The sequence below is a fragment of the Saimiri boliviensis genome, chromosome 12 (assembly GCF_048565385.1).
Source record: "Saimiri boliviensis isolate mSaiBol1 chromosome 12, mSaiBol1.pri, whole genome shotgun sequence".
NCBI classification, from domain to species: domain Eukaryota; kingdom Metazoa; phylum Chordata; class Mammalia; order Primates; family Cebidae; genus Saimiri; species Saimiri boliviensis.
The window spans coordinates 84,534,442-84,554,659 of record NC_133460.1 but is presented as its reverse complement, the minus strand read 5'-3'; the positions used below and the strand labels follow the sequence as shown (position 1 = coordinate 84,554,659).

The 20,218-nt window shown below is 43.7% G+C and overlaps 1 protein-coding gene across 3 annotated transcripts in view; it reads left to right on the top strand.

Moving 5' to 3' along the window:
- Positions 1-20,218, top strand: part of DNMBP (dynamin binding protein) — a 133,361-nt gene that overhangs the window by 68,864 nt on the left and 44,279 nt on the right. Inside the window, exon 1 of one of the 3 annotated variants that reach the window (XM_039465268.2) lies at positions 7,728-12,219. The exons of the other annotated variants lie outside the window; for them this stretch is intronic. Within the exon in view, the coding sequence (XP_039321202.2) occupies positions 11,070-12,219 (1,150 nt within the window). The 5' untranslated portion in view covers positions 7,728-11,069. Of the gene's footprint in view, positions 1-7,727; positions 12,220-20,218 lie in introns of those variants that run through there. 3 annotated transcript variants of the gene reach the window in all.

Sequence of the window (20,218 nt, the reverse complement as noted above, 5' to 3'; positions counted from 1 at the left end):
ATTCCCAGAAATGTCACCTTTAACAGTTTACTCTGTGTGTCAGTATTCTCTGCTCTTGCTGTCAACTTGACTGGTGGATTTCTTTAAACCCTTAATGTCTCAGCATTTATTGTTAGGCTTTATTCTTAAAGGAGAATCCTAGTACCTTCTCTCATTTTCTAGAGTTCTCAGCTGATTTATTTATTTATTTTTATTTTTTTTGGATTTAGAAAGACATATGTATTTTCTAAGAAATGCTGAGAAGGAATTTTCACATGGAAACAAACACTAATCATTCTCAGCCCAATTTCAAGGCTCAGTGTACCTTATACCTTGGGTGACCAAGATATCGGAACCACAGCTGTAATTTAGCATGAGGGCTGGCCCAATTCTGATTTACCCTCGGGAGTTCTTTGAGATCTTAGCCTATTACAGAAAGATCTCCTTTTAGATTTGCATTTTGGAGATTTTTTTTTTTTTCTATGAGAGGCTGATCCAAATAATATAGACTTCAATTATTGGAAATTAAAAGTCCAAAATTCGTTTTAGATAAGCCAGGCTTTCACTGTAGCAGAGAATTAGGAGTTTTAAATTTGGAATTATCTTGTAGAGTCAGGGTAGAATACTATACAGTATTTATTATTGCTGTGTGTCGGGGAACAAAAATGTCATTTTGTGGGCTTCAGTGTAATATTCAGGTCAATCATTCATTCATTCAGGAAATGCTCATTTACTTTTATCATGTGCCAGGCACTGTGCTAAGGGCAGGGTACATAGTAATGAACATTATAGATGTGCTCTCTGCTCTTAAGGAGCTTCCAGTCAAATGAGCAAATTAAAGTTCAGATCTTGAGCACAGTACCTTCAAGTCTGATGAACAGTTTGACTTCCAAAGCAGTAGAAACATTAAGTATTGATTCTCTGGCTGGGCATGGTGGTTCACACCTGTAATCCTAGCACGTTAGAGGCCAAGACGGGCAGATCACCTGAGGTCAGGAGTTTGAGACCAGTCTGACCAACATGGGAAACCCTTGTCTCTACTAAAAATACAGAATTAGCTGGGTGTGGTGGTGCATGCCTGTAATCCCATCTACTTGGGAGGCTGAGGCAGGAGAATTGCTTGAAGCCAGGAGGCAGAGGTTGCGGTGAGCCGAGATCATGCCATTGCACTCCAGCCTGGGCAACAAGAGTGAAACTCTGTCTCAAAAAAAAAAAAAAAAAAAAAGAGTTCTCAGTCTTTCAGGTTTCCCAGTACATGTTATTTTTAGAAGCTCTGATCAGGACCACCTAGTGGGGCCCTATCTCTGGGTGAGGTTCACACACCTGCATTTGAAAAGAGGGTGTGCATTCATTTCCTTATTCAGTGTATACTTCTTGAGCACACATAATGAGCTAGGCACTGACTGCATGTTGATTAATTTTAAAAACACAGTCATAGTATCATTCATATTTATGTGTGTTTGAAACCCCAATGGTCATATTGATATTGACCTCTATAGCTAATTATGCTCTCTCCTGCTGCTTTGGAATCATGACCATGCTACTTTCAGTGCCAGACCCCATTGTTCTGAATCAATGCAGTGGATGCCAAACTGTAGAGCAAGTCAGAAACCTTGCTCCTAAACTTTCCTCTTTCCGACGTTTAACGTAATGTCAAAGGAAGGTTGACCAGGGACTCTAAAAGTAATTTTTTAATGATGACTGTTGCAAATTAAATCAGAATACGTTTTTCAGGAAAATAATATTTCCCTCGTCTGCGGGGTAGTATCTAAGGTCTGCTAAAGAGAGCCAGTAGATTAAAAAGCCAGAGAATGACTGATGTGGAACAATAACATCTTTATACTAAAGTGATACATAATATTCTAGACAGATTTTTAAAATTTGAAAGTATAACTTTCATATACAGAAGCAATTTGTCATTCTGCAGACTCCTTGGGATCCCTTAGGTATAAGAGTCCTTTCTCAGCGAGCCATGGTGGCTCATACCTATATGTGGTGGCTCAAGCCTCCCAGCACTTTGGGAGGCCAAGGTGGAGGATTGCTTCAAGACCAGCCCAGGCAACATGTGGTGACCCCGTTCCTGCAAAAAATACAAAAACAGCTGGATGTGGTGGTGCACACCTATAATCCCAGCTACTCGGGAGGGTGACATGGAAAGATTGCATGAGCCTAGGAAGTCTAGGCCTCAGTGAGCTGTTATCAAGTCATCGTATTCCATACTCCAGCCTGGGTGGCAGAGTGAGACTATCTCAAAAAAAAAAATGCCAGGCTCGGTGGCTCACGCCTCTAATCCTAGCACTTTGGGAGGCTGAGGCGGTCCTGAGGTCAGGAGTTCGAGACCAGCCTGACCAACATGGAGAAACCCTGTCTCTGCTGAAAATACAAAATTAGCCAGGCGTGGTGGCACATGCCTGTAATCCCAACTACTTAGGATTCTGAGGCAGGAGAATCCCTTGAAACCCAGGAGGTGGAGGTTGCAATGAGCCAAGATCGTGCCATTGCAGTCCAGACTGGGCAACAAGAGTGAAACTTTGTATCAAAAAAAAGAAAAACAAAAAAACAAGAATAAGAATTCCTTCTCAAACTAGTAAGAGATAATAGAATTAACTAGCCAAATCGTTCTGTGTTTTTTTTTTTTTTTTTTTGAGATGGAATCTTACTCTTGTCACCCAGGCTGGAGTGCAGTGGTGCAATTTCAGCTCACTGAAACCTCCCCCTCCCTGGTTCAATAGATTCTCCTGCCTCAGCCTCCTGAGTAACTGGTATTAGAGGCGCCCGCCACCATGCCTGGCTAATTTTTGTATTTTTAGTAGAGACGGGATTTCGCCATGTTGGCTAGGATGGTCTCCAACTCCTGACCTCAGGTGATCCACTTGCCTTGGCCTCCCAAAGTGCTGGGATTACATGTGTGAGCCACAGTGCCTGGTCCATCCTCTGGTCTTTCAAGATAATGAAAGTTTATGTAAAGGAAAGAATAATCTTTCTTTCCGGGCTGGGCGTGGTGGCTCACACCTGTAATCCGAGCACTTTGGAGGCCAAGGTGGGCAGATAGGCCAGGAGTTCAAGACCAGCCTGACCAACATGATGAAACCCCGTCTTAAAAAGAAAAAAAAAAAAAAGAAGAAGAATCTTTCTTTCTAATTTGTCAGTACATAAGAAAAAAGCAAGTATTGGCCAGGCGCAATGGTTCAAACCTATAATCCCAGCACTTTGGGAGGTTGAGGCCGGCGGATCATAAGGTCAGAAGTTCGAGACCAACCTGACCAACATGGTGAAACCCCGTCTCTCTACTACAGATACAAAAATTTGCTGAGTGTGGTGGTGTATGCCTGTAATTCCAGCTACTCAGGAGGCTGAGGCAGGAGAATCTTGAACCTGGATGGTGGAGGTTGCAGTGAGCCAAGATTGCACCACTGCACTCCAGCCTGGGCAAGACTCTGTCTCAAAAAAAAAGCAAGCATATTCAACTTGCATAACATCTGGTTCAGGGTGTTGGCTCAGTAAAAATGAGCTCAGAGTTACTTCTAAAGGATTTTCTAGTATAAGGCAGCAACCATATCAGAACCCATTAATAGGCTGTGTTAAGTCAGGAGAGAAACTAATTTCTCCTTTTAGGATGGATGGTTGAATGTATGTCAAGAAATGTGCTTAGAATGGTGAGCTGAGATATAATTGACCTGTGAATCACTGTTCTTAGCAGTTGGTAGGAGAACCTTGTGAAGATTTCCTCACTCTCAGCTCCAGGCACACGGTGGAGAAGCTGGAATGCATCAAGGTACTTTTAAGTATCGGTTTCAGATTTCACTGAGGCTTTGCAGTACTGTACAGGAAAATAATTCATCTTCAGCTAGCTGTAGACTCTTAGTCGTGAGCATTCCCACCATCACACTCCTACCTGAGCTGCTTGCTGCCTCCTTTTACTGTTCACTTTACTAGGTGTAATAAGACCCAAAAGACAGGACAGTCATCAGTCAATCGGTATGACTGAACTCCCACTGTATTCCAGGCAGCGCTCTCGAGTCACAGCAGCAATCTCTGCCCTCGTGGGAAGAGACAAGCAATAAGTAAGTAAAACTATAGGTATATTTTTTTGCCTTTTTGTCAGAAGGCAAAACAATCTAGGGAGAAAAGAAATCAGAGAAAACCTTCTGAAAATTAATGTTTGAGTAAGATTGCTGGGGGCAACCAAACCATTTTGAGGGGAGGGAGGCATCATTCCAGACAGATAAGACACCAAGCACGAATGTTTCAGGTGTTTGAGGAACAGCAAGGACACCGGTTCAGCTAGAGCAACGACACAGTTGTAGTTCATCATTTAGGGTAAGAAGAGAAGTTACTGGAAAGCTTTGAGCAGGGGAACAATATTACCTGACCTAAAATTTAACAGAAGAGAACAGATAGAAGAGACACAGGGCAGAGGCTGAGACCAGTTAGGAGGCTACTGTAGTGATTCAGGCAAGGGATGGATGCCAGCAGCATGGACCAGGATGGCAGCAGTGGTGGTGATGAGAGGTGCTCAACTCTCAGCATGTTTTGAGTTAGAGCCAGTAGGACTGGCTGGTGTATTAGATTTGAAGTATAAGAGATTGAGAAGAATGGCCGGGCATGGTGGCTCACGCCTGTAATCCAAACACTTTGGAGGCCAAGGTGGGTGGATCACCTGAGGTCGGGAGTTCAAGACCAGCCTGACCAACATGGTGAAACTCTGTCTATTTAATTAAAAAAAAAAATTCGGCTTGGCGCGGTGGCTCAAGCCTGTAATCCCAGCACTTTGGGAGGCCGAGGCGGGTGGATCACGAGGTCGAGAGATGGAGACCATCCTGGTCAACATGGTGAAACCCCGTCTCTACTAAAAATACAAAAAATTAGCTGGGCATGGTGGCGCGTGCCTGTAATCCCAGCTACTCGGGAGGCTGAGGCAGGAGAATTGCCTGAACCCAGGAGGCGGAGGTTGCGGTGAGCCGAGATCGCGCCATTGCACTCCAGCCTGGGTAACAAGAGCGAAACTCTGTCTCAAAAAATAAATAAATAAATAAATAAATAAATAAAAGAGAGATTGAGAAGAGTCAAAGCCTATATGCATGGATTCATTAAACATTTAAATACCTACTGTGTACCCCATTGTAATCATCCAATGGGTTCTTCCTGCCCACTGCACACTAGCAAAACCCATTCACTGGGGCCACTGCATGAAGAAAGAGTTTAATTGACATGCAGCCAGCCACTCCATGTGGGAGATGGAGTTATTACTAAAACCAGTCTAAAAAATTTAGAGGTTTTTCAAGGAGAGTTTAGCGGGTAGGGGGTTAGGGGAATGGGTGCTGCTGATTGGTTGGGGATGCAATCTTAGGGGTGTGGACAATGGTCTTCCTGCACCAAGTCCCTTTCTGAGTGGGGCCACAGAACTGGTTGGCAGGTCCAGGTGGAGCTATCAGTCCTCAGAAATGCAAAAGCCTGAAAAGATGTCTCAAAAGGTTAATCTTAGGTTCTGTAATAGCGGTGTTAATCTGCAGGGGAAATTGTGGAGGTTGCAAATCTTGTTATCGTCTGAGTAACAGCTAGTAATCCTTTATGTCTACATCATAGCAGAATTAGGCTCCTGTCGTTCTTCTGACTTGGTGATCTTTCATTCGTTTTACAAAAGTGGTTTAGTTTTGTGGAAGGGCTATTTCCATTTCAACAATAAACTAGATTTCTCCCACAGTTAGCTTAGGTCAACACCAGGAATGATTAAGGGCAGGCAGTTTGGAGGTTAAAGACAAGATGAGGGTTGGTTAGATCAGATCTCTTTCGTTGTTATAATTTTCTCAGTTACAATTTTTGCAGAGAGGTTTTGAGGTTGGTTAGATCAGATCTCTTTCGTTGTTATAATTTTCTGTTACAATTTTTGCAGAGAGGTTTCACCATCTACAGAGCTGTGCTAGAGATAGGACAAGTTAGATCTTCCTTACCCTCAAGGAACTTTCAGTATAATAAAATGAGATACGCAAATATAATGAAGTAACAACATAGGTTAGCCAAGACAGATATTTGCAAGGTGCTCTGGTAAATAGCAAGAACTGTAGGAATCAGAATGTCACTGCAGAGTCCTAGAAAGTGAGGAGTTGTTGACCATCAGACGGTAGGACACCATGGGCAATCGCAGAGGAATCCACAGAAGTTTAGGGAGTTATATATTCTTGCTTTTTTTTTTTTTTTTTCTGTTTTGTACAATTTTCTCCCTTTTCTTACCTTTACCCTTCCTCTACCTTCTCCCTCTCTTCTCACTTTCCAAATCCTACTTCCCCATCTTCACTTTTAGAATAGGTGGCAGTCTGTCTGTCTACTCTGGATGTCACACAGGTAGTCATGACACCACCTCCTTGGTGCAAATAGCAAACATCACAGTGGGGTGGCTGCTGAGAAGAGCCAGTGGAGTGTGACGGTTGTATAAAGTGAGGGGGTGCCGATGGAGGATGGCTGTCTACACGGTTCTATTTCACCAGCGGTCCTAGCATTGAGAAAAGTAGAAAAGTCATTCTCCCCTTTCCCTTGGCCACATTTCTCTGTGCACAGATTTACTACTCAAAAATGGCAACCCGTTCATAGCTTTTGCTTAGATCTGGGTCATAGCAGTGTGGGTAAAGCTGAGTAAGTTTACCTCTTTGTGAAAACTGCTTATCTTTAATGTCCTAAAGGCAATCTGACTTAGAAAAGGAAGGGAAAATCCCCTTTTATAACCAACTGTGCACTCTCCACTTGCCCAACTGTAATTTCTTTTTTTCACTTTTTGAGATAGTCTCGCTCTGTTGCCTGGGCTGGAGTGCAGAGGTGCGATCTGGGCTTACTGCAACCTCTGCCTCCCAGGCTCAAGCGATTCTCCTGCCTTAGCCTACTGAATAGCTGGGATTACAGGTGCCTGCCACCATGCCCGGCTAATTTTTGTATTTATTTTTTATTTTTTTTTTTTTGAGACGGAGTTTCGCTCTTGTTACCCAGGCTGGAGTGCAATGGCGCGATCTCGGCTCACCGCAACCTCCGCCTCCTGGGTTCAGGCAATTCTCCTGCCTCAGCCTCCTGAGTAGCTGGGATTACAGGCACGCACCACCATGCCCAGCTAATTTTTTGTATTTTTAGTAGAGACGGGGTTTCACCATGTTGACCAGGATGGTCTCGATCTCTTGACCTCGTGATCCACCCGCCTCGGCCTCCCAAAGTGCTGGGATTACAGGCTTGAGCCACCGCGCCCGGCCTAATTTTTGTATTTTTAGTAGAGACGGAGTTTCACCATGTTGCCATTCTGGTCTCGAACTCCTATGCTGGTCTCAAACTCCTGAACTCAAGTATTCCACCCACCTGGGCCTCTCAAAGTGTTGGGATTACAGGCGTATGCCAATAATTACACACCCAGCTAATAATTTCTTTTTATGACTAGGATCTTTACCTATAATTTAGTCCTCTCTTTTTATCTCTTCTCTTGGTTGATTTGCTAGGTGTGTTTTTCTTATCTGGCTACTTTTATCAAAGATACCAAGTTGCTAGAGAACTCTGTTTTCCATAACAGAGAAAGATTAATCTTTTAATTGGATTAGAAATAAGCAAGATCGCTGGCGCCGGTGGCTCAAGCCTGTAATCCCAGCACTTTGGGAGGCCGAGGCGGGTGGATCACAAGGTCGAGAGATCGAGACCAACCTGGTCAACATGGTGAAACCCCGTCTCTACTAAAAATACAAAAAATTAGCTGGGCATGGTGGCACGTGCCTATAATCCCAGCTACTCAGGAGGCTGAGGCAGGAGAATTGCCTGAACCCAGGAGGCGGAGGTTGTGGTGAGCCGAGATCGCGCCATTGCACTCCAGCCTGGGTAACAAGAGCGAAACTCCGTCTCAAAAAAAAAAAAAAAAAAAAAAAAAGAAATAAGCAAGATCATAGAATTTTAGATTTAAAGTAACAGAAGCCATTAATGTCTTCATTTTCCACACAAGAAAGTGTCAGCCAAAGAGGGTAAGCATATCTGCAAACTGGTTATTAGAAGAAATTGAACTTCTAGAAGGCAGGTGTCATTTCCTCATCTGATCTCCAGTGCTCTCCCTGTTACACCGTTGCTCTGTTCTAACTTGTGATGAAAGCTATCCTCCCAAATAATGTTGTCTTCTTATTGGTTTGGTGAAGGAAGTCGCAATCTTTATTGGGTTTAGGTGATAGGTTATAATGATTGAGTCACGCAGTGCTGTGCTCTAGTGTGTCACTGCCATTCTGTGTGCTCATGGTGGTTGGCTGATGAGGCCCAGCACAGGGCAGGGTTGGTCCGCCAGGACTGGAAACAAAGAGGGAGTGGTGGTGTTGGGGCATACGTGGCTTCATCACTGGTGGTCCACTTTTGAATTAGGCCAAGATATCGTAATCTTGTTTGTTCACTTGGTTTGAGGGAAATTAAGATTTACTGTGTTTTGAGATATTCGTCTTAGTGTAGTGCCATGAAATCAAACAGATCTGGGTTTAAAATGTGGGCCTACCATGACTAGCTTACATGATCTTGGACAGGTCATTCACACTCCCAGATTGTTTCTTTATCTGTGGTAAAAACAAGTATGATAAATACCCTCCTAGCTGCCTAGCTAAGTGTGGTGGCTCATGCCTGTAATCCCAGCAGTTTGGGAGGCTGAGGCGGGTGGATCACAAGGTCAGGAGTTCGAGACCAACCTGACCAACATGGTGAAACCCTGTCTCTACTGAAAAATATAAAAATTAGCCAGGCATGGTTGCAGGCACCTGTAATCTCAGCTACTCAAGAGGCTGAGGCAGGAGAATCTCATGAACCCTGGAGATGGAGGTTACAGTCAGCCAGATCGTGCCACTGCAGCCTGGGTGACAGAGGAAGACTCCATCTCAAAAAAAAAATAATAATAATAAAAGAAGGCTTGACAATCTAGAGGTTAATTTAGACTGGGCATGGTGGCACACACCTGTAGTTCCAGATACTAGGGAGGCTGAAGCAGGAAGATCCCTTGAGCCCTGGAACTCAGAGCTGCAGTAAGCTTTGATTGTACCACTGCACTTCAGCCTGGGCAACAGAGCGAAACCCTAACTCCAATAAATAAATAAAGGTTCATTCAGTAACAATCAGCAAAGAATCCAAAGGCACCTAATAGCACATCAGGTATTTGAGAAAAGGAAAAAGAAGTTGTGAGGGAAAATAGAAACATGGATTGTTAAAGCTGGCGGGGCCAGGCGCAGCGGCTCACGCATGTAATCCCAGCACTTTGGGAGGCCGAGACAGTTGGATCACCTGAGGTCAGGAGTTCAAGAACAGCCTGGCCAACATGGTGAAACCCCGTCTCTACTAAAAATACAAAAATTAGCCAGGCATGGTGGCAGACACCTGTAATCCCAGCTACTTAGGAAGCTGAGGCAGGAGAATCACTTGAACCCAGGAGGCAGAGGTTGTAGTGAGCTGAGATCTCACCACTGCACTCCAGCCTGGGTGACAAGAGCGAAACTCAAAAAAAAAAAAAAAAAAAAAGCTGGGGGAATCAGATGGGTCATTGTGGCCAACTGCCTCATTTTATTAATGGGTAGATTGAGTCCCAGAGAGAATTAGTAGTTACCCATGAGTAAACATCTAATTATTAACAAAGCATATAACCCAGTTCTCCTCAGGGTTCTGGATATTATTTCACAAAAAGGGATTAAAGTTCAAGGCATCATTCCTGATATCCAATAAATGACCAGACCGCTGAAAGAGGAATCTCATTAAGGCCTGTCTCTTAGTATGTGTTTCCCCTGCTCAAAAACCTCATGACTCTTTGCTTTCCATTGAATAATATCATAACATCCTTTGGGAGTCTACCCCAACCTACCTCTTCAGAGTCCTCTCTCATTTTCCACATATTATATCCTTCAGACGATTCCCCGTTTCTTAGTGCTCCAAAGGTGATGTCTGCAGAGATCCTGCTTCTTGAGGCACTGTTCACATCTGACCGCTTCCCTGAAGCCTCCACTTGCCACACCAGGGACTTTGCTGCCATTGCCATTTGTGTTTGCTCCATAGCACTTACCGCATTCGATCTTCCTTTACAGCATGTTGCTTCTGCATTGTAAGAGGCAGGGACTAACTTGTTCACCTTTTTCTCTTCCACAGTGCCTCCTATGTAATAGGCAACCATCTAATGTTTGTTGGTTTAAATAGCCATTTACCTGCCTTTTTGATTTCTGGCCTCGTTTTCCACTTCTTAAATATGTTGTATGAATAAACTAGAAAAGAGATTTAAGAAATGAATGTTTTTGATGCTTCTCTGGCATGACAAGTATCTGGGAAAATGTGAAAGCATACCTAACTTCATTCTGGGAAGAGAGTTTATACTATAAAATCACCCACTCACCAGATCAAGGTAAAAGGAAGTACTTTTCCTTCCTTCAGTGATATGACTAACTGTCTGCAGGTGGGAGCTTGAGAAGCTTCTGATTGAAGTATACACTAACTGGTGACATGAATTCCAGAAAAGCAGAGCTCTCAAAGGAAAAGAGTTCTGCCTCTAGGTTAAGGGATGAAGTCCTGAAAGGTTTCAGATGTTCAAGGATTAGAAAGGTGGACTTGGAGGATGGGGAATGGAGGTCCAGCTCGAGCTGCACAGGGAAGCATTTATTTATACTCCTGCGGCTTACTAAAGGAATAAAGAGGCAGGGGAGACTGATAAATGACCTGACCTGGGCTTCTAAAGGGGGCTGTTTCCCTTTCACATGACTTTTCCTGCAAAACCTTTAGAGCAACAGAATGCCTCTATCTTTAGCAAGGAAAGCAGCCAAGCCGGTTTGACCAGCTTGAGGGAAACACCAAACAAAGCTGGCAACTCCAATCTCATGCATACTAGTTACTCATTATCTTCTGGCCTCTGGAAAACGATCCAGTAGCTGCCTGATTGGATCCTGAGGTTGAAATAACTCCACATCTCTCTCTGTCCTCTGACCAGAGCAGCAAGAAGAATATCTGGAATGCTTGGGAGACATTTTAAGCGGGACAAATCCGGCCTTAGACTAGACTGCACCTGTCCACAGCCCAGCCCAGGCCCATGGAAAAGAAAAGTAAAACCTTTGTCTTTAAGCACATAAAATATGTGTGAAACCTACAAGGCTGGAAAAGAAAGGGAAGTGGCGGACAAAAGGCACTGGGACTCTAACTGGGAGCATGAAGACTACGGGAGTCTACGGAAAAGGAACCTGACGGACGGACTCTGCAGAGAAAATGACTTGGATCCCAGGTACTGGGCCAAAGGGCAGCATCGGCCCTACAGAAAAAGGGACTGTGGATACTGGGATTTTGAGCAGAGTGAACCAAGCTCTATGGACTCTGGGGAAGCACACGAAAGTGAAATGGGCTGTGTGTACCACAGAGGTCATGATGGTTATAGGAGTCCAGAAAATGTAGATGATGAGAATCCCAGTCCTGGGACAAAGGATAATTCGCCTTTGGGAAGCCCAGATGTGACCTGGAAAGCTGGCGGATACGGAGAGGCAAATGGCTATCCAGATTGTAAGAATCTGAATTATAATCCTGAGGACTCTGAAAAGGCTAAACAGTGGACTGGCTGTAGGAGTTTGGATGATTCTTCAGCGAACTTAGTTCGACCTCAGTTGTGGTATATAGACCATAGGAATGTTAATTATAATCTTGAGGATTGTCAGGAAACTAATTTTTATTATAGAGAACACAGCGATTTATATCATGTTCCTGAAAATTATCCTATTGTTCAGTCTCTGAGCTTTTCAGATTTGAATGGTGTCAATGAAGATAAACAATTTACCAAATACCATGAAGGGGACAGGAATGTTTATCAAAATGACAAAATCTATACCAAAGCAAAGACTCATATCATGGATCAGGGTAATTTTGATACAGAAAATAAAGGCTATGATGCTTTATTTGCAAACTGTGTATATGAATCTCGTAATTCCAGAGGAACAGATTCTCTCCATCATATGGAGAATTTGGAGTATAATGGCATTGACATACCAAGAATGAAGGCATGTGGGGGCAGTGGGATCCTCCCGGATGGCCTGCAGACCCAGTGTACCAGGGGAAACCACGGAGAACGTCATTTGGGGATTCCTGAGAGCTCGTCATTAGAGAAGAACATTTGGCATTTAGAGGAAGAGAGAAAATTAAATGGCCCAGAGACTTGGAGAAGAAATAGTTGCCTCCGCCGCACAGCACCCAGCACCCTGAGGCGCTCAGAGTTCGTGCAAAACAGGAAGAAAACCCAAGGTATGAACTCAGCCAACCTCCTTAGGATAAAGCATAAAAATAGATTTAAAGGGTGGTTATACCAGGTAGTAGGAGCTCTTGTGTTCTTAAGGAACCTGGGCCCTGAACTTCTTATCAAGTGCACCTTGAGTGAGAACAACCTTAGAGATTTAATTGCTTTGGAAGGCGTTGTGCAGAGCAAGAGTATATATACAGTGCTGTAAATGTGCAACATTCAGATAGCGCTCTCATGGGAACTTTTTTTACTCTTGGTTTTTTTCATGTCTCTGATCTCAGGTAGCTTTCCTTTCTTACTTTCATGTTTTTATTCATCTTGTGGGGACAGCAAGTTTATTATCAGGGCATCAAGCTAAAATTCATTTTCCCAGCATGTTTTTTTTCTCTCATTCCCTACACTTCTTTGGACATTAATGGAAAAGAAGGCTTCGTTTATTTTTATTTTATTTTTGAGACAAGATCTCACTCTGCCCCCGCAGGCTGGAGAGCAGTGGCATGGTCATGGCTCACTGGAGCCTCAACCTCCTGGGCTGAAGAGATCCTCCCACTTCAGCCTCCCGAGTAGCTGGTACTTTGGGCACATGCCCCCATGCCCAGCTAATTTTTTATTTTTTAGGGGCAGGGTTTATTACTGTAGGGGCAGGGTTTTGCCATGTTGCCCAGGCTGATCTTGAACTCCTGGGCATAAGTGAACCACCCACCTCTGCTTCCCAAAGTGCTGGGATTACCACGAGCCACCATTGCCAGTCCTTAATTTAATTTTTTTTTTTTTTTTTTATACTGCTGCTTTCAGAGCAGGGTTACCCTGTAGGCAGTGTGCCCAGAGTAGCCTTCACTTGTTTTATAGTTGTTCACTCCTTGACATTCAGGAATCTTAAGTGAATGCTGAGTACGGACACTCTTGTGGAATCCCGAAGATTACTTCTAGCTTTCAAATCACTTCATCTCACTGAGCCTTAACTACGTTATCTGTGAAATGGGAATATTAGTCTTTCATCACGTAGAGATTATTTCTTTCTTGCCATTATGTCTTCTCTTCTTTGATTCTCATAGTGAACTTTATTTCTACTGTGGTATTTTTATAATTACTGGACTCCCTGTTAAACATTTTGTGTGGGTGTATGTTGTATGTTGTCTTCATGCCAAGCAGCTTTCTGGTTCTGGCCAACTTGGGGGTCCAGGTTGTGACCAGAGGATAAAGATTAGTCAGAGAATGTGAATGATCTAGAAAATCCATCTGATATCACTACCCTCCCTCCACTTCTGACTAAGTGGAAAGTTTCTCATCTAAGTTTCCTTCAGAATGGGCTGGCTTGCCAGGTTTGTACTGGGGGCCACCACAGACTGAAAAGCTAAGCCTGCTGTGGCCCTGGAATGGCCAGTGGTTTACCTGCCATTCCTCCAACAGAGGGCTGACTTAACTTGAGTTTCCAGGGCACCATTTTGGACCTAACTCTTAACCTGCACCTATAAAGACAAAAATGAAACCAAACCCAGCTTTCATTGGGAGGCCGAGGTTTTTAGGAGCTAGTCATTTATTCCTAGGTGCATTTTCTCTCTGAAATGATAGGGATTGGATAACTTCTAAATTCCTCCCAGCTAAAAAATAGTCTGATTTTATGATTCTTTATATTGGTTTTTATATTGTTCCTCTTCCCTCCCCCATCTGTTCCTTCGGTGAACTTTGTTTCCGATCTTTAGTTCCTTATTGTATTAAGCCTCCCAACTGTAATCAAAGTGTGTTTATTCTGTTTGACTTAACAGGAGTCAAACGTTTCTCTCTGCAGTGTTGTAATATGCCCTCTGATCTCTCTGAAACCAGCTTGGTTCCACCCATGTACCATTTCCATTTCTACAACTCTTTTTATCTTTGAGGATTTAACTTTTGAAAGTATATTCATATTTAGGTCACCCCTTTTTATACCCCTAATATCCTCCTTGACCTGTAACAAAATCTTTTGTTTTCACTAGAAATCTTTCAGCATTCTAACATTCTTTGTAGCTCTCTCAAGCCATCACCCTTCCTGAATGTTACAAAATGTTACAAGGGAACACTGTGTAATTACACAAAGGAACAAGCATCAGAGTTGGTCTGCCTCAAGTTCAAATCTCAGCTCCACCATTTACTAAATGGCCTTAACTTTAGAAAAATTACTTAAACTCTTGGAGCTTCGGATTCTCAATTTGTAAAGTGAAGATCATAACACCTGTCTCATAGTGAGATGGAAAAATAAAGCAATCACATGTCTGGAACATAGGAGGTGCTCACAAATGGCCATTTCTTTGTGTTTTATCCACCCACCTCCCTTCCCCTTTACAAGTTGCCCCACCCACCTGTCACTCCATGGTTTTGGCACTGAGCTCCAGATTGATAGTCCCTGCTCCCATTGGACATCTACCCTGAGACTGAAAACACTTCAAGTTTAATTGTCTAAGTGGAATGCCCTGTCTCTTCCTCCTCTCCCATCTTCCCCTTGCCACCCTTCCTCCATCTGAGACAGAGCTCTGTTCATTGGCTGCTCCCCAGCCCCTCTCCCAGGCAGGGAGCCAAGTTTTCCCCCAGGCTTTCCTTCTCACCTGCCTGATCAGTCCTCCTCCTGAGGTGGCCTCCATCTCTCCATCGGAGGTTTTTTAATGCAGTTCTGTTAGGGGTTTGCTCTTAGTCCCTGGGTGTGGCCCCTAGTCCTGAGAGGTGGTCCTTACTCCTTAGGTGCGGCCCTTTCAGCAGAAAACTGGAAGGGTTTATTGAACCCTAACTTGGAGGGACTCACACTTCAAACTCTGGCTTCCCATTGCCAGACAGTTGCTGAAGATCTCCTGGGCTCTTCTGGCCTACAGCTTTCGGCTGGGTTCCTTGGAGTCTCATCACCTGCATGCACAGTTCAAGGACTGAGAGGCATTTCTGCACAAATTTGGGGGCTCTCCTCTCTGTGGCTTACTGTTTTACAGGATTTCTCCCTTAATAGCTAATGTCTTCAGAGCCCCAGACTAGAACCTTTGGCTGCTCAGCCCAGTAAGAATGCCCCATGTGAGCTTTCTTCTTTTGCTTTATTTCCCAGCATGCTAAAAGGCTAGGGAGTGCCCAGTGGGGCGGACTGGAGACAGGTGGATCTTACCTGGTTTGCTTCCCTTGTTTTGAGTCATGTCCCCTCAAGGTTTTGCCTACTTTTGATTATGTTTCAGTGCTGTATATAGTTATTTTTAAAAATACCAGTCAGAAGGCTGAGGTGGGAGGATCACTTGAGCCTGGGAGGTCGAGGCTGTAGTCAGCTATGTTGACATCACTGTACTCCAGCCTAGGTGACAGAGTGAGACACCTCTCTAGAAAAATAAAAGTAAATAAATAAAAGTTAAAAAAAATATATCTTGTAAAGTGTTTTTGATCGTTTATCAGTAGGGAGGTTAGAACAATGTGAGCTACTCTGCCATTACTGGACCAAGTATGGGCACTAAAGTTTTGCACTTGCCAACAACATAGTGGTTATGGCAGGAAGGGAACCTCATGTTTCAAATTCCACGTTACTTGTTTTGAATGTAAGTGATATTAGGATATCTAAATGAAGTGATCTTACAGAGAAATACGAAACAAGAATAAAGGTGAGAGTTAGAGCTAAAGGTTCAGGGTTGGAAGGCTGCAACATAGGAGCCTCTTAAGATATTACTGGAAGGAACCTTGTATAGCCACAAGTCCTGTGTTTTTCTAAATAATGGGTAGCCACTCATGATTGGGTCTCGAAATCTGTTTGGGGGTTGCAACCAGCAGTTCTGAAAAATAAAAGTAAATAGAAAAAACTTTCATACTACATTTTATGTACTAAAAGTAAGCATGTAATACTTCTATGTATGTGTGAGTGTGTATATAGACATAAATCTATTATGTAAATGTGGATATATAGAGTCGCAACCTAAAGTGTGGGTCAGGCTGGGCCCGGTGGCTCATGCCTGAAATCCTAGCACTTTAGGAGGCTGAGGTGGGCAGATCACTTGAGGTCAGGAGTTTGAGACCAGCCTGGCCAACATGGTGAAACCCCCTCTCTACAAAAATACAAAAATTAGCCAGGCATGGTGGCATATGCCTGTAATCCCAGCTACTCGGGAGGCTGAGGCAGGAGAATCGTTGAACCCAGGAGGTAGAGTTTGCAGTGAGCCAAGATTATGCCCCTGCACTCCAGCTTGGGCGACAGTGAAACTGTGTCTTAAAAAAATAAAAAATAAAGTGTAGGTCACAGTAAAAAATGTTTGGAAAACACTTAAATGCAATCCATTTATTTTATTTAATTTTATTTAATTTATTTTAGCACAAGGCTCCCTTAATGAAGTAGCAATCCATTTATTTTAAAAATGAAGAGACAGAGGTCGGAGAAATTGAAATGTGTTTCCAAGGTAACTGGTTCAAGCATTGGATCAGGAATAGAATCTGGCCCTCTTGGTACCCAGACCACCGCTTTTCCGACATCACCACATTTGAAGGCAGAAGTACAGCCATAGATTTATTCTGCATAGATGAATTTAGAAGATCAGAAAAGTGTTATGTATTTCTCTGGAGAGTTCACAGAAAGAAAAATAAATGTTAGGAAAGTCAGAGGGGAAGCTGCCAACAAAGGGTGCAACTATGTTATATACAGCAGAGGTACAAGAGGATATGGAGCTGGGAAAGACTTTTGCATCTGGTAAGTTGGTGGAGGGTAGGAGCAGAGGCATAGAGCATATGACAGAGTTTAGGAGGGAAGTGGTGATAAGGATATGAAATCAGTCCCTTAAAAGTTGGGACAGTAATTGCTGTGGAGCAGGAAAATCTTCTGTTTTGTTTTTCTCCCAAGAAAGGAGGAGGCAGTAAGAGGTTTGGGGCAAACATATTGGAGGAGATCAGGAGGAAGTCACAAATTTTTTTGTTTTTTGACACTCTCACTCTGTTGCCCAGGCTGGAATGCAGTGGTGTGTTCTCAGCTCACTGCAGCCTCCTCCTCTGGGGTTGAAATGATTATCGTGCCTCAACCTCGTGAGGAGCTGGGATTACAGACGTGTCACCGTGGCTGGCTAATTTTTGTATTTTTAGCGGAGACTGCATTTCACCATGTTGTCGAGGTCTTGAACTGACCTCAAATGATCCACCTGCTACAGCCTCCCAAAGTGTTGGGATTATAGGCATGAGCCACCATGCCCAGCCTGGAAATCAGAGAATTTTAAGAGAGATAACCAACACTTTCAGTTGCCATGGGGAATCAAGGAGAATGCCATTGAATTTGCTGAGGAGGTTATTGGTTGACTGAGAAGACAATTTCACTTAATTAATTGCAAACAGTTTAGGAGAAAACCTGGGGAATTACATCATAGAGGAACAGTGTGCTGACCAGTGGTCTAAGACCTTTTGCAAAAAGTAAGAATGAGTATAGTTGAAGGGGCACAAAGTTGAGCAAAGTTTCCATGTATTTACCTTTTTCTTCCCCCTTTTTTTGAGATGGAATTTCACTCTTGTTACCCAGGCTGCAGTACAATGACATAATCTCAGCTCACTGCAACCTCCCTACAACCTCTGCCTCCCAGGTTCAAGCAAATCTCCTGTCGTAGCCTCCTGAGTAGCTGGGATTACAGGCACACACCACCACAGCTGCTAATTTCTATTTATTTATTTATTTGTTTGTTTGTTTGTTTGTTTGTTTGTTTGTTTGTTGAGACGGCGTTTCGCTCTTGTTACCCAGGCTGGAGTGCAATGGCGCAATCTCGGCTCACCGTAACCTCTGCCTCCTGGGTTCAAGCAATTCTCCTGCCTCAGCCTCCTGAGTAGCTGGGATTACAGGCACGTGCCACCATGCCCAGCTAATTTTTTGTATTTTTTTTAAATAGAGACAGGGTTTCACCATGTTGACCAGGATGGTCTCGATCTCTCGACCTCATGATCCACCCGCCTTGGCCTCCCAAAGTGCTGGGATTACAGGCTTGAGCCACCGCGCCCGGCCAATTTTTATATTTTTAGTAGAGACGGGATTTCACCATGTTGGCCAGGCTGGTGTTGAACTCCTGACCTCAGGTGATCTGCCCTCCTGGGCCTCCCAAAGTGCTGTGATTACAGGTGTGAGCCACCGTCTGGCGCATGTTTACTTTTTTCAAGCAGGATGTCTTTTTGTTGTTGTTGAGACAGGGTCTCTCTCCATCACCCAGGCTGGAGTGTAGTGGTGTGATCTTGGCTCACTGCAACCTCTGCCTCCCAGGTTCAAGCGAGTCTCCTGCCTCAGCCTCCCTTGGGAGTACAGGTGTGCACCACCACACCTGGCTAATTTTTGTATTTTTAGTAGAAATGGGGTTTCCGCAAGTTGGCCAGGCTGGTGTCGAACTCTTGACCTCAGGTGATCCACCTGCTCTGGCCTCCCAAAGTGCTGGGATTATAGGAGATGTCAATGTCTGAAGCTATTTGGTATGCAACAAGATCCTCAAAGTGTCAAGAAAAAGGGAAGGAAAAAATCTTGAAGATAAATGAGGTGGTTAGGAGGCAGAGGAGAGGGAAAAAGTAAGTATGTGGAGGCCAGAGGAAATAAATGCAGGGCCTTATTTATTCAAGAGTTGGGAGATAATTGAAGCTTTCGAGTAAATTAGGCACTCCTCTTATGAGATTAGAATGGTCCAATCCAGCCAACTCTCATCCAGTCTTGCTTCTTGGGATCATGAGTTGTATTCCCCAAGAAGCTAGATAAACAAAATTAGCCGGGCGTGGTAGTGCATGCCTGTGGTCCTAGCAGTTCTGAGATGGTAAGATTGCTTGAGCCCGGGAAGTTGAGGCTGCAGTGCAGTGAGCTATGATCTATCACATCACTGCACTCCAGCCTGGGCAAGAGACTGAGAACTTGTAGAACAAGCAGCAGAAGCTATGTTATATGTTTTCTTTCCAATATTATTACATATTATTTTTACATAATGTTCCATCAACAATGAACGAATGTTGGTTTCGGGAGATCCCAGGTTTCTGTAAAAGTGAAAGAGATCAAGGAAAGGCAAGATACTGAATTAGGACGGGAAGATGTACTCTTCTAGGGTATCCTATTTCATATGGGCCTGAAGGTGTTAAGGGGTGCAATGGGAAGGAGCAGTGAATCAAAGCAACTCACTTGCAATATCATGGCATGCCCAGGTGGAAGCTCAGATCTCTGACTCACCTGCCCTGATACCACAGGGTTTTCCAATTTGATATTCCCTGAGAAACCAGGAAGTGCTCATGGCTATACATAAATATCAGGCCAACAGGCTACAGGGGTGTGACAGCACTGGTAGTCATATTTGGGAGGAAAATGCATGTTTGTATGCATGGTTGCATAGCAAACCTGGTTTCACAGTGTCAAGACACCCCTTTCTTCTCATTGTAAGCTGAGAGGAAACAAATCAATGCAATATATTGCATTTCATTGAATCCAAAACATAATAATCATAGCAGAGTGATGCTTAGGGTACTCTGCAAAGTAATACTAGTTGCTGCTTTTTTTTTTTTTTTTTTTGAGACAGTCTTGCTCTGTCCCCCAGGCTGGAGTGCAGTGGTATGATCTTGGCTCACTGCAACCTCCACCTCCCAGGTTCAAGTGATTCTCATGGTTCAGCCACCTGAGTAGCTGGGACTACAGGTGTGCATCACCACAGCCAGCTAAGTTTTGTTTAGTTTTGTTTTAAGTAAAGACAGGGTTTCACCATGTTGGCCAGGCTGGTCTCGAACACCTGGCCTCAAGTGATCTACCTGCCTCGGCCTCCCAAAATGCAGAGATTACAGGCATGAGCCACCGTTCCTGGTCTTAATTGCTGCCATTTATTAAATGCCAGTTGCTATGCTAAGTACTGTAGGTTGAGTGTATACGAGGTACGCAGGTCTAGTAGAGTTTAAGTTCCATGACAGCAGTGGATGAAGATGGTGTTTCCAGAATCTAACATAGTACTTGGTGTATAATAGACGCTCAATAAATAGTTGTTGTCAAGTGAAATATTCTACTTTGGGTCCCAGAATGTGTATTATCAGAAGCTAAAT